We start from the raw sequence: 13,039 nt of genomic DNA on the forward strand, positions 1-13,039 counted from the left end.
GGTCTGTGCGTGTGTGAATAGAAGCCTACATGTGAAAAGAGAAGCGTGCTGCGGACTGCGCAGAAGCGTGGATTTCTCCTAAGCGCCCTTGGCACGGCATCTTGGCGCGGCATCCCGGCATAAATAAGCGCCAAGATCACGTGAACAAAAAACAAAAGATATTAAGTCCGTAAAAAATACTAAAAATAATAGAAAAATCGTGCGATTCTAATGGTATAGGTTAGGAGGTTATGACAGTTTTGATCACTTTATATAAGCTACTTGGTCCTCCCTCATTGACTGCCATTTACCACCCCTTTTTACACTTGAACACCTGCCAAAAGTGCACAAATGCCTTGATACACTAGCCTCAAGACTAAGGCTCAGATAATTGCACTGAAAAAGCTCAAATACTCAGATTGGGCTGTTGCTCAGCTTTTGCAACCTGAGACCCAGGTTTTCATGCTACTGTCAGTTGTACCTGGGCCAAGTATGAACTTACTGACTGCCCAATTGATTGACACAATCCCATTCCTGGATGCCCACAAAAATTAACCCATAGCAATATCAGATTTGCTGCTTTAGCCCTAGCCTGGAGCAGAGTACCAACAGCAGCAAACATTAGACAGCAGTACTTCCCTGCCATTGGGTCCTCAAGAGCTGTAACACAGGTACCCGTGTGGAACTCATGTTGCAGTTTGCTCAACAGGGACGCAGTTGATTTGAACGCGCAGTAGCTTATTCAAGCGCCCTCAACAAGGGCTATCAATTGAGCTATTGCGTGCATGGAATGGAGCCAAACTGTGGGCTGTAGCAAGCAACACAGGTTGGTCACAGGTACCTGTGTTACACCTCTAGGGTCCTCTACCCTTTGGTGCTACCTCTGAGAGCTGGTTTTATGGCTGTACAAATGCTGCCAAGTACCCCTGCTCACTTATTGGCATAGAAAAGCCTGTTGCACATGGGCCCACAGTCAATTATTCTGGCCACAATCACACTGGGACAACATTATCTTCTTGGACAAAGTCTGAATCAAGTTATTTGGGGCCAACAGCAGCCAATATTACTGGAGGCAACCTAGTGAGTCCCCATATAATCCCCAATACACCAAAAAGACAATATCTCATGGTGACAGGGGTATCTTCATTTGGGGGTGCATTACCCAAGAGGGAGTTGGGCAATTGTACCTCATACAATGCAAGCTGAATGCCCCAGGATACATTGAAATCCTTGGGGATGCCTTCTTCAGAACCCTTGCCAACTATAAAATCACCCCATTTGACATTATATCCCAGCATGACCAAGATGCAAAGCATACAGCCAGGCTGACACAACATTGCCTTGCCAGTTGGGGCATAAACATGCTCCCATGGCTGTCAAGAAGCCTGGATTTGAATATAATCAAGAATGTCTGGTGGCATCTGAAGGAACATGTGCATACTCACCACCTCTCACTTCAAATAAGGAAGAGTTATGGAAAATAATGAGGCACAAATGGAAGCCAATTTCCCCAATCTATATTGGCAATTTGTATGATTCATTACTGCATTGAGTACAAGCTGTGTATTTAGCTAAAGGTGGAAGCACAAAATACTAAAATTTGTATCCAAATTATTCAGTTTTGCATGTCATTTTGGGTGCATGCATGCAGTTGCAGGTGCAATTTGAAAGTGATCAAAAAGAATGAGCCAGCCCAAAAATTTTGCTCACAAGTATCTCCACAAGGAGACTTAGTTTTGATCCAAAACTTTGTATATATGTTCTATACTACTGTATCTACATACTCTACTATTACATTGTAAACAAATTCTCAATTGTGCAGGTGATGCGTGAGTGTCATTGATTTGAGCTCATGTGGCTCAATCCTTTTGGGTGCAAGTGTATACCACAGGGAAATTGCTTGGAGTCCCCAAGTTAATTTTACCTTGTCTTTCATCACAGACAGGTAGTACTTGTATCAGCAGTTAGTGTTGGGACCATAAGTCCTCCTACTTGGCAGTAGATAGCAATAGGATAGTTCTCACTGGCCTTAAGCCTTTCCACACTGTAGATACCCATCCCTACACTGCCTTCAGCAGTCAAGTATTAGTAGAAGCCTTAGAGTAGTAGTCATGCATTGTAGCAGTACAGCCACAAGTGCCTGCCACTAGTGTGACTAGCCATACAGCTGGGTCACAACACATGGGATGTGATCCAAACCAAATGACATGAGACTTCTAGCAGTAGTAGACATGGGCCATGTTAAAAGTTGTGTAAGTACAGGAGTAAGAAAGAATTACTATATACAAAATGTATAAGGGAATAACTAAGAACTAATATTAAGAATCAGAATATATGCACAGAATATATGCACAATATATGCTAGGTTATCAGGAATAACAACTCCTAACAAATAGTCTACCAACTATCAAGTGCAGGTGGTTGGTTATGTATAGTACCTTAGACTAATGTTACTTAAGCCTAAGTGACTAAGGGTATGTATACTTAAGGTCTCTGGGATAGTACCTTAGGTAAGAGGGTTACCTGACTAATGTACAGGATTTATAGGATTTGCCTAATCAGTATAGAACTTATACATGCTTAAGTAAGACTTAAAACTTATGGGGTATATGTCACAACCAAGAATGAAATGATTGCTGTGAGATATTTGAGACAATTCACACAGATGAGAGAGTGGGAAATTGACAAGGTGAATTGTTCTTGGGGTTTCCAAGCCAATTCACAGTCTTCTTTTATAACAAAGTGAAAAGGGGTAGATACAAGGAGAAGGGATGGTGTCCAGGCCGCACAACTTGGAAGCAAGATAGAGCATATGGCTCAGAAGCTCTACACATTGAACCAGGCCAGTGCACAGCAGGATAAGCAAGATAGAAACACTTAGAGCGGAATAAGTCTGGACTAAGTGCAAGAAGGGAACAAGGAAGAGGGAAGAACATAAACAGGGAAGATAGGAACTATGCAAACAGATGAGATGGATACAAATGAGTTACCCAGACAGAAACACTGGGGGAGGGAGGAAGTGACAGGCAACACATAATCATGTCAGGAGGTAAGGCTCATGACATTGCCCCCCCTCAAAAGCCCTTAGGCAGTGACAAAGGGCTGCTTACATCCATTCAGAACAATCAATAGCAAGTAACTCCTCAAACCTAAACAGCTCCTCATTGCTTCTTATCTCCTCATTGCTCCATCCTAGGTAGCTCTGAGGCTCCCACTGTGTTTCTCCCACTGGAGACAAGTATCCTGGGGTCCAGCAAGTGTCTGGTGTGCTGGAGAACAGGGGGAATGGCAAGGGTGCTGGTGCATGCGCCTCTGTTGGCCTGGGAGTGTCTGGGCATGCTGGAGGGGTCACTGGCATTGCTGGCCTGCTTGTGTAGGCTGGTGGGTCTGCTGGGTAAAGCAGAATTAGGTTCTGCATTGCCTGGGTTAGCTCTCTTACAGATGGAGGTGTGGAGACTGTAGGGGGTGGGGTAGCAAACCCATGGCAATGCCATTGTGCTAGATCCCTGAAAGCCCCTGGATGGGAGGCAATGAAGTGCCACCAGTGGTATACTTGCTTTCCATACAGTGTATCTGGTCCTTCTTCTCCCCTGGGGTCAAGCCAATAGAGGAATCCCCACTTGGGGTGCTTGTACACATTGCGCTTGAAGAACCTGACCTTGTTGCAACTACTGGCGCTCATCAGAGCATGAATTATGTTGGCAGAGCTGTCTAGGTGTACTCTCATTTCTTCTGGGCCATTCATGATGTAGCAATTGATGTTGAGGCAAGGGTTGTAGGCCAAGGCATTGATGGAGCTGAAGATGGGCATGCTGGGATAGTGGGGAGTGCAAGAAGAGCTTAGCAGGGCAAGTTTTGGCAGTGAGAGCTTGTAAAGTGACAAAGCAGGCAGTCTTTGACTTGCCAAGTTGTTTAACCATCTTGCCTCTTTTAACTTTGCACACATTTGCAGGGATGGGGTTGTTGGTGGCTGGGGCATCCAGATAATTAGCAAAGAAGTTGCGCAATTTGTCCTTGCAATGCTGTAGATCCTTGGCTGGTTCCCATGTGTCCTCATGGGGCACATATCCCTTCCATCTGACCCTGTACTTCCAGATTCCGTCTTCTGCTGCCCAATCTACAAATTTGTCTACTTCATGCTCTTCTTCTCCTTCTGCTGTGATCACAGGCGGTGGGGGAGTGAATGTGCAATTAAAATCTGTGTCTTGTTTGAAAGCAGATAATAAGCTGACATGGAACACATCATGGATCTTCAGGGTCTCGGGGAGAGCCAGGCAATAAGCATGAGAGCCCACTCTTTCTATGACAGGGAAAGGGCCATACTGCTTATGGTTGAGCTTTTTGTTGGGGTGCTGCAATGTGATATTGGAAGCCAGAAGCCAAACTTTGTCTCCTGGTTGAAACTCAGGAGGTGGTTTCCCTGTGTCTGCCTGTTTGTAGCACTCCTGAGCCCATTTGATTGATGCCTGTACTTCCTGAATTGTCTCAGCAAGTTGCTTGGCTCTGTTATCAGCAATAGGCAATCCAGTGGGTTCCAGGAGCAGTGAAATGACAGGAGAACAGCCATACACAATCTCAAAGGGCAATTTGCCTGATGCTTTGCTTCTGGCATTGTTATGAGTGAATTCAGCTAGTGGGAGCCAATCAACCCAATCAGACTGTCTATGATTAATGAAGGGACATAGGTAAGCCTCTAGCCAATGGTTCTTGATCTCAGTTTGCCCATCAGATTGTGGGTGATAAGCAGTGGAGAAACTAGGAGTGATTTGCAGAGATTTGTAGAGTGCCTTGAGGAACTTGGAGTTGAATGTAGTGCCTCTGTCAGACACAGTGCGCTTGGGAGTTCCATGTAGCTTCCAAACATGCTCCAAGAACACCTGAGCTACATCCTCAGCAGTAGCAGTTTCTTTGCAGGGAATCAGGTGCATCATCTTTGAGAAGCAGTCTACAACCACCAGAATGCTGTCATATCCCTTACACTTGGGAAACTTGACAATGAAATCATATGAGATGTCTTCCCAGAGACCTGCAGGGACAGAAAGCAGGTTGAGAGCATAGTTGTGTGCATGGCCCTTGCTTCTTTGGCAGATTTCACAAGACTCCACATAGCAATTGACTTGGAATTTCATTGCTGGCCAGTAGTAGTGACAACTGATTAACTCTGGAGTTTGTGCTCTTCCTTGGTGACCAGAAGCAGGGGAATCATGGAAGTGAGATAAGAGCTGCTGTTTGATCTCAGGTTCATCTGGCACAAGTACTCTTCCTTGATACAAAAGTAGACCCTCCTGAATTGTATAGTCCTTGAACTTTTGTGCAATGCTGTGGGGCATGGATTTAGGGTCTGATACAGCTAGCAAGATTGTGTCAAGACTAGGGTCTTCCTGAGTAGCTTCCTTGATTTGATCCAGCAAGGATGAATCCATGTGTGCTCTCAAGATGAGATTCTGGGATCATAACTTGTGGAGATGGTTCTAAGTCCATGTGATCAAGTTGTCTTGATAGGGCATCAGGTTGCTGTGACTGTTTCCCAGGTCTATAAGCAATGACAAAGTTGTAAGACGCCAGCATGAGATGCCAGCACATATGACGCCTGTTGAAGGTTCTGGCTGATTTCCAGTACTCCAGATTCTTGTGATCAGTAAACACAGTGATTGGCTGCTCAGTTCCTTCCAGGAAGATTCTCCAGTGCTCAAATGCACAAATGATGGCAAGTAGCTCCTTGTCATGTGTGTCATAGTTCTGCTCAGCAGGTGAAAAGCTGGCTGACATGAATGCAACAGGATGTAGACAACCATCTTCCTTTCTCTGAGATAGTACAGCGCCCATGGCTGCTCCAGAAGCATCTGTTTCCAAGGTGTAAGATTTAGATTCATCAGGGTGAGCCAGAACAGGCTCCTTGCACATCTCAGCCTTGATTGCATCAAATGCAGCCTTCTGTTCTTCTAGCCAGATCCATGGTTGCTCCTTCTGATTAAGGTTATTCAGAGGGTGTGCTAAGCAAGAGAAGTTGGGGACAAAGCAACAGTAGAAGTTTGCAAAGCCTAGGAATGATTGCACTTGTTTCACATTTTGGGGTTCAGGCCAGTCCATGATTGCTTGCACCTTGTCTTTCTGCACAGAGATGCCATCAGGTGTAATCACAAGACCAATGTAGGTGACTTCTGTGACAAAGAAGTAGCATTTGGCAAGGTTGCAGAATAGATTATGCTTTAGCAAGCAAGATAAGACTTCCTTGACATGTTCCACAAGCTCTTCTCTTGAGTTTGAGAAGATCAAGATGTCATCCAAATACACAACCACAGAGATGTCAAGTAAATCACAGAATATGTCATTCATGAAGCGCATAAACACAGCTGGGGCGTTGCTAAGGCCAAATTGCATGGCTGTGGGAGCAAAATGGCCAAGGCCAGTGCAAAATGCAGCCTTCCATTCATCTCCTTCCTTAATTCTGATGTTGTGATATCCATTCCTCAAATCTAGCTTTGTGAAGATCTTAGCATGGTGCAATTTCTCAATTAGCTTGTCCTGTCTGGGTAGCGCATATCTGTCCTTGATTGTGATGGCATTTAGCCAGCAATAGTCCACCACTAAGCAAAGCCTGCCATCAGCCCTTTTTACAAACATCACCAGAGCTCCTGCTGGTGAGGTGGTTGGCACAATCTTTCCAGCTGCAAGTTCTGAGTCAATGTGTTCCTTGAGTGCTTCTCTTTCTGCAGGGGTCATAGAATAGATAGGGCCATAGGGAGGCTGTTTGTCTTCTTCCAGGTCAATAGCAATGTCATAAGGGCAATGTTCTGGCAGTGTGGTAAAGAACTCTTCACTGAACACTTTCTGGAGCTCCTGAAACTCAACAGGAAGATTCTGAGGCTCAGGGTTGATGCTGCCAGCTTGTGCTTCTGTAGCTAGGCGGAGTGAAACTTTCATGGTGGTCCAATCAATGTCTGGATTGGCCAATTTGAGCCATGGGGCTCCAAGAATAAGGTTTCTGTTTCCAAGGGGAAGAGCATAGAAGATGGCAGAAAATTGCCTGTTTTGAGAGCTAAAGACTAACCAAGCCTTGAAGCGGATAGGGTTGTTGACTTGTTTGCCATTAATGCCAATGACAGAGCAGGGGGAGTCCAATTCAATGAGTGGAATGTTGTGGGAGCAGGCAAATTGGGGGTCAATGAAGTTGGCAGAAGAACCAGAATCAATTAGAGCAGTTTGAGTGTCTGTGATTCCCTCTATGTCTATAGTGAGCAGTGGTGATTTATTGGTTTGCAGGGCTGCACAAAACAAGGGTTCTATAGACATTGGGGCAGATTCAGGAAGCCTAGACACAGGGCAAGACTTCCTCAGACTTTTCCTGCTTGGGGAAGCAATTCCAGCTCTTCTACTTCTGCAGCCTTTCCTGATTCAGGCTTAGAGTGTTCTATTGTTTTGAGGCGCCATCCATTCTTGCAGTCCTCCCATTTGTGAGACTTCTCTCCACACTTGGAACATTCTCCAGTGTTTCTTCTTGCTTCCTGAACCTGCTTGGAAACAAAATTGCTTGAGTGCCCTTGAGCAGGGTGTTGTGGTGAACTGGTGCTGCTGTTGCTATCTTTTCTTAGCTCCTTGCGCACTTCAAACAGTGTGTCATCAATTAGACAGGCAGTAGAGATAAACTTGTCCAGTGCAGTGATGTTCTTGTGCAGGGTGTACTCAATTAGCTTACTTCTGACTTCTGCCTTGAGTCCCTGGCAGAAGGAGGCAATGAGGGCAGGGTTTGACCATTCTAGTTTGCTGGCTATGATTCTAAACTCTGTGGCATGATCACTTGCTGATTTCAGCTGCTTGAGCTTGTGCAGGCATTGTTCTGCAATTTGTGCTGCTGCTGGATTGCTCCAGTGGCGCAAGAATGCTGTTTCAAATGTATTCCAGGATTCCAAGGTTGGCTTGTCATCCCCATTCAGCAGTTTCTCTGAATAGATCTGTCCCCACTTCTTGGGTTGTCCATCTTTTAGGTTCATGAGGACAAAGGAGATTCAACTGTGGTCAGAAGGAAATGAGGAAGCATTGCTAAGGAAGTAGGTTTTGCAATCCAGGATAAATGATTTGGCTGCAGGGCCCTTCTTGTCACTGTACTTCTCAGGAGCAGGGATTTTCAATTTGACTTGGGCTGGGCCAGGAGTTTGGGACAGTCCCCTGAAGATGCTCTGAAGTGGGACAGATAAGGCTCTGCCCATGATGGTAGCAATGTTGTGTAGCGTTCTTGCCTCCTTTTCTTCATCTGTTTCTCCTGGTTGCGCTGATAGATATCCTTTGCTTAGGGGATTACTTGTTGCTGCTTGAGATGTGCTTGGGAGATCTACAGGTGTTGGCCTGATGAAGGGCTGCCCTGGGTTGGGGTTAAAGTGTTCCTGGGTGTGTGGGATTGTCCAGGAGGTGTTTGGGGTTGCTTTAGGTGGTTCTGGTGACTCCAGTTTGACCCTTTTTCCTTTTGGGTCAGGTTCATCCATGATAGGGACTAAGAAGTCCTTGTTGCCTGAGCTGCCTGAGCCAGAAGGGGCCTTGGGGGTGTTGTCTTTGACTGTGAAGACTCTCCTGGGAAGTGTGTGTGGATCTGTGCTGCTGGGGACAGTCAGGAGGCACTGAATTGCGCTCTCTACTGCTTGTGTCACATCCTGCAACATGGTTTGTTTCCAAGCATCTAGATGGCTGATAAGATGCCCTGTGTTCTTTTCCAGTAGTCTGTGGAGTGCTGGGGGTTGAGATCTGCTGCTGGCATTGTTGCCTATGAGATATCTGTGCTGGTGATCAAGTTTTGTAGCATCCTCTTGCTGCCAGAGGATTTCTGGATGGAGTTCAACCCTTGTGCAACTTATAGGTGCATTGGAAGGTCCTTCTAGTGTGGCTGGAGTGATAAGAGGGGATGCCTGCCTCAATGCAAGTGAGGCCATTGACAATTTGCGTGATCTGGCATCTGCCATAGTGTCTGATGCAAACTACACGCAATCTGAGGGGTGTATTGAGGTAAAAGAGCTCAGGTCTTTCTAAATCAATGTGAGGGTAGCCTAGTTGGCGGTGTGCAATAACCCAGTGCACTCTGTGGCAAGGGAAAAGAGAACTGTAAGAGGTAAAGGTGGGGATGAGGACCTGAGTGATGTCCAGGTTGATAGATTGGCTACAGCCATGAAAGAACAATTCACAATGTCACAACCAAGAATGAAATGATTGCTGTGAGATATTTGAGACAATTCACACAGATGAGAGAGTGGGAAATTGACAAGGTGAACTGTTCTTGGGGTTTCCAAGCCAATTCACAGTCTTCTTTTATAACAAAGTGAAAAGGGGTAGATACAAGGAGAAGGGATGGTGTCCAGGCTGCACAACTGGGAAGCAAGATAGAGCATATGGCTCAGAAGCTCTACACATTGAACTGGGCCAGTGCATAGCAGGATAAGCAAGATAGAAGCACTTAGAGTGGAATAAGTCCAGACTAAGTGCAAGAAGGGAACAAGGAAGAGGGAAGAACATAAACAGGGAAGATAGGAACTATGCAAACAGATGAGATGGATACAGATGAGTTCCCCAGACAAATACACTGGGGGGAGGGAGGAAGTGACAGGCAACACATAATCATGTCAGGAGGTAAGGCTCATGACAGTTTACCTAAAATATATCTAGGATTTATGAGATATTGTAGATAAAGCTATCTCCAATATAGGGGGTATGGTGGATTGAAACACTATCACTCAATCACAACAATCCTTACAGTATTGTTGCACTATACTCAATGTTGAACTCAACAACTGTCACAGGCAAGGGGCACAGGGTTGCAGTAAGTACACTAATAGGTTACCCTGTGTCTGTTGGGACTGGCCTATGGTCTTAGTGCGCCAAATAACCTCCTATGCTATTTACAGTGAGTCAATCACTAAAGTAAATGCGCAGATAAGCTGTTAAAGGCTTGTGTGTATGTGTCAATATATGGGAGTGGATAAATGGATGCATTAGAAGCATCTTCACAGGGTTCTTTTATACCCTGAGAAGGTGCACAAACAAGTACATAGATGATTGATACCAACAGGGGGTACAGGAGGTACATGTGGCAACTGAAACACTTAGGGGAGCCAATACTTTGGTACATAGTAAACAATAACAGATCCTAATATTTGCCCCAAGGCAGTATTTACCTGTGTGGGTCCTTGGAGTAAACAGTCCCAAAGGTATGATACCACTGCATTGGGTACTTACAGTAAATGGGACATAACTCCGCCAAATGTTGTCCGTTTTGGGTGTTTGACCCAGCGTTCTGGAGCGCACAAGCAGGCGCACCTAAGAGCAAGCATTTCAGCGGTGTGGAATGCCCAGGTGATGGAGAAAAGGCGCATTTAGTGCGTTGACACTTAAGAGCTGATTAAGCGCCAGAGCACTTGCCTATGCAACAGGGGGGACCCTGAATATTTCTGTGTGTAGCCACAAGATAGAATCTTGTATAATAAATACTACAAACAGGAGAAATATTACTTGTTACTGTTTATCTACTCAGCTGAATTTATATCTTATTTAAATGAGTGAGAAAACAGCATATATGCAAAAGATATTGCATATTGAGGGTGTTACTGCGGCTTAGAGGTTTTGCAAAGGTTGCAATTGGATAGAGAGACCTTGAAAACCTTAGTTTGCATCTTTATCTCATTTCATTTACTGTAATATTACTCAGGTAATTAATAAAATAAGTACAGATTATGGAAGAAATGTCATATCCATAACATATCCCATATTCCCACACTCCAGGTGCAATTGGGCTTGACAGTACCTGGTTTGGGTGTTATGGATATGACTAACATTCCCACATCACAAGCCATAAGACAATCCAATTGGTCTACTTCTGTCATGCCCTAGAGGCATGACCAACTTGAAATCCACTAAGTCAAATAAAATGTGAATATAGGTGCTATTTTCATGAAGATTTATGGATCAATGCATTTTATGCTGAATAAGTGCTGAGCACTTATTATGTGATCCAATCACATGACCTTTAGTCATGTAATCTTGTTTTTCTTATCTCTAGTCATGTGACCTTATCTTTGTTTTGTTGCTTGTTGCTGTATATACTGTTCCCCTCTATGTTGAATATATCAGGAGGGTTCTGAGAGCCTTAAGCCTCAGAACTTGACCTCTTATCCCTCCAACAGTACCTACCCTTGGCATACAATCAGGTGCACCTTGAGTGTAATAGTCCCTGCCTTGGTTTTAGCCCTGCTATCTTAATAGCATAGTGCACCTTGCTTTATCAGGTCTTGTCCTACCCTTATCTGGCATTGCCTTGAGCATTGTTAGATCCTGCTAGTATATATTTAAGTCTCTCTGGGCAGTTAGCTAGTTAAGTTTTACCCTGTGGTAGTTGTTGGCTCTGACAACTTTCTCTTTCACTCATACTCCTGCTCCTGTGGCTGGCCCTTCTCATACACATTATTTTATTCCTTTTCATATCATGTCTGATTGTGAGCTCCTTGATATGGTTGCACAAAATATGATTGTTTAAAAAAAGATATTTTCCAACTCCAAAGTGCATATCATAATCAACATAATCAAGTTTTATTGATGAGAGGGGAACTTGAAGAACATTGTCAACAATCCAGGAAGTGGCATCAAAATTATGTAAGCCAATTGCAAGGAGCAACTGCTTCTATGCACAATGTTCAAGACCAGTTATCAAACATAGTTCCCCAACACTCTGTGCCTCCACCCCCTCCTCCTAGCCCCACTTCCACCTCTAGTAATGCACCAGAACCCACTCCTTCCAGTACCTTGGAACTTAAATTTGCTAAGCCTAAGAAGTTTAGCAGCAAGAAGGAAGATTCCCTTAATTTCATTATTGCATGTCAAGCTTACATAATGATGAAAGGGGCAAGTTGCTCCAACAAAGAAAAAATCATGTGGATCCCCTCATATTTTGAAGGAGCTGCAGAGCATTGGGTTTGTCCATACAAGGGGAAGAAGGTATTTAGAGGAGAAGCTGTACCCATGCTAGATGATGTTGACAACTTTTGGACCAAGTTCACAAAACATTATATGGACACAAATTACAACAAAAAAGACTGTCAAAAATTGAACAACCTGCAACAAAAACTTTCTCTGCAGGAAGATACTTGCCAACTCCAACAATATTCAGTATCTCTTGGTCATAGTGGTGAAACACTTCATGACAGATACTATTGTGGTCTTAAAAAGGAGGTTAAGGATATCATGCTATCTACTATGTTCCAATGGTTTTGTGCCACAGTCCAACAAACTTATGATAGGGCAGAAGAGATAGAAAATCATATTGAATGTTCACAGCCATCTTACCCCTCATGTCACAACCCATATCTGGAAGGGTTATTACCATATATATCCACTGTCAAAGATATATATAGTATATATGATGCACAGTGATATATGAATAATATACACTGGCAATCAATTGCAATGCAACATTGCCTATGAGACCTTTAACCTGTTGATTGCCACTCATGTACTTGGCCAATCTCTCTCAAACCTTGCATGAAGTACTGTCACCTTGCACTCCACCTCTGTGCAAAGTTTCATGTCAGTTGAGCTCATGGTTCTGTCTCTGGATCTCAATAAGTGATTGCAATGTTCTGATTGAAGAAATGCAATATCAAGAAACTTCTCTTCTACTGCCCTGCTACTTCTTTGCAGGTTAAGCCAGTCATCTGGGGCTGTTCCATGCCCCATTGTGAATGACTAATCAAACTCTCAGCCTGCCAGCTGCCACAGAGTTTGATGAAAGGTGGCTTGTTTCTGGTTGCAGGCTGTTGGATTTCAATGGACTGATGTGCCACAGTGGAAAGAACTTGGGATGAAGATTGCCAGGGTAGGGTTATTGAGCCCCAGGAAGACAGCTAGTACCATTATATTAGCATGGATGAGAGTGTGGAGCTCACACCAGGGGCATCTTGGGTTTGGTCAAAACCTGTACAATTTTGCACAAGACATAGCACCTGCCATTGTGACAATCAGACTACATGAGTAAGCTATTTGACTTCTCAAGACCCAGATTCACCAGCAGATATGTATTCTAGGTCAT

The 13,039-nt window shown here is 44.3% G+C and overlaps 3 protein-coding genes across 3 annotated transcripts; 1 reads left to right on the forward strand and 2 right to left on the reverse strand.

The window, feature by feature from the left end:
- Window positions 1–3,085: 3,085 nt before the first annotated feature.
- On the reverse strand, window positions 3,086–7,272 carry RhiXN_03709 (Retrotransposable element Tf2 protein; the record flags this gene model as incomplete). The annotated part of the gene is made up of 3 exons (XM_043323526.1): window positions 3,086–3,847; window positions 3,897–5,372; window positions 5,437–7,272. 3 exons carry the CDS (start codon window positions 7,270–7,272, stop codon window positions 3,086–3,088), a joined length of 4,074 nt encoding a protein of 1,357 aa, XP_043175945.1.
- Window positions 7,273–7,313: 41 nt separating this feature from the next.
- On the reverse strand, window positions 7,314–8,930 carry RhiXN_03710 (Retrotransposon-derived protein PEG10; the record flags this gene model as incomplete). Its single annotated transcript, XM_043323527.1, has 2 exons — window positions 7,314–7,957; window positions 7,991–8,930. The coding sequence occupies 2 exons, from the start codon at window positions 8,928–8,930 to the stop codon at window positions 7,314–7,316; spliced, it is 1,584 nt and encodes a 527-aa protein (XP_043175946.1).
- A 2,707-nt stretch (window positions 8,931–11,637) lies between these two features.
- Window positions 11,638–12,384, forward strand: RhiXN_03711 (Retrotransposon gag protein; the record flags this gene model as incomplete). Its single annotated transcript, XM_043323528.1, has 1 exon — window positions 11,638–12,384. One exon carries the CDS (start codon window positions 11,638–11,640, stop codon window positions 12,382–12,384), a length of 747 nt encoding a protein of 248 aa, XP_043175947.1.
- Window positions 12,385–13,039: the final 655 nt, after the last annotated feature.

The sequence above is a fragment of the Rhizoctonia solani genome, chromosome 1 (assembly GCF_016906535.1).
Source record: "Rhizoctonia solani chromosome 1, complete sequence".
Classification (NCBI taxonomy): Eukaryota; Fungi; Basidiomycota; class Agaricomycetes; order Cantharellales; family Ceratobasidiaceae; genus Rhizoctonia; species Rhizoctonia solani.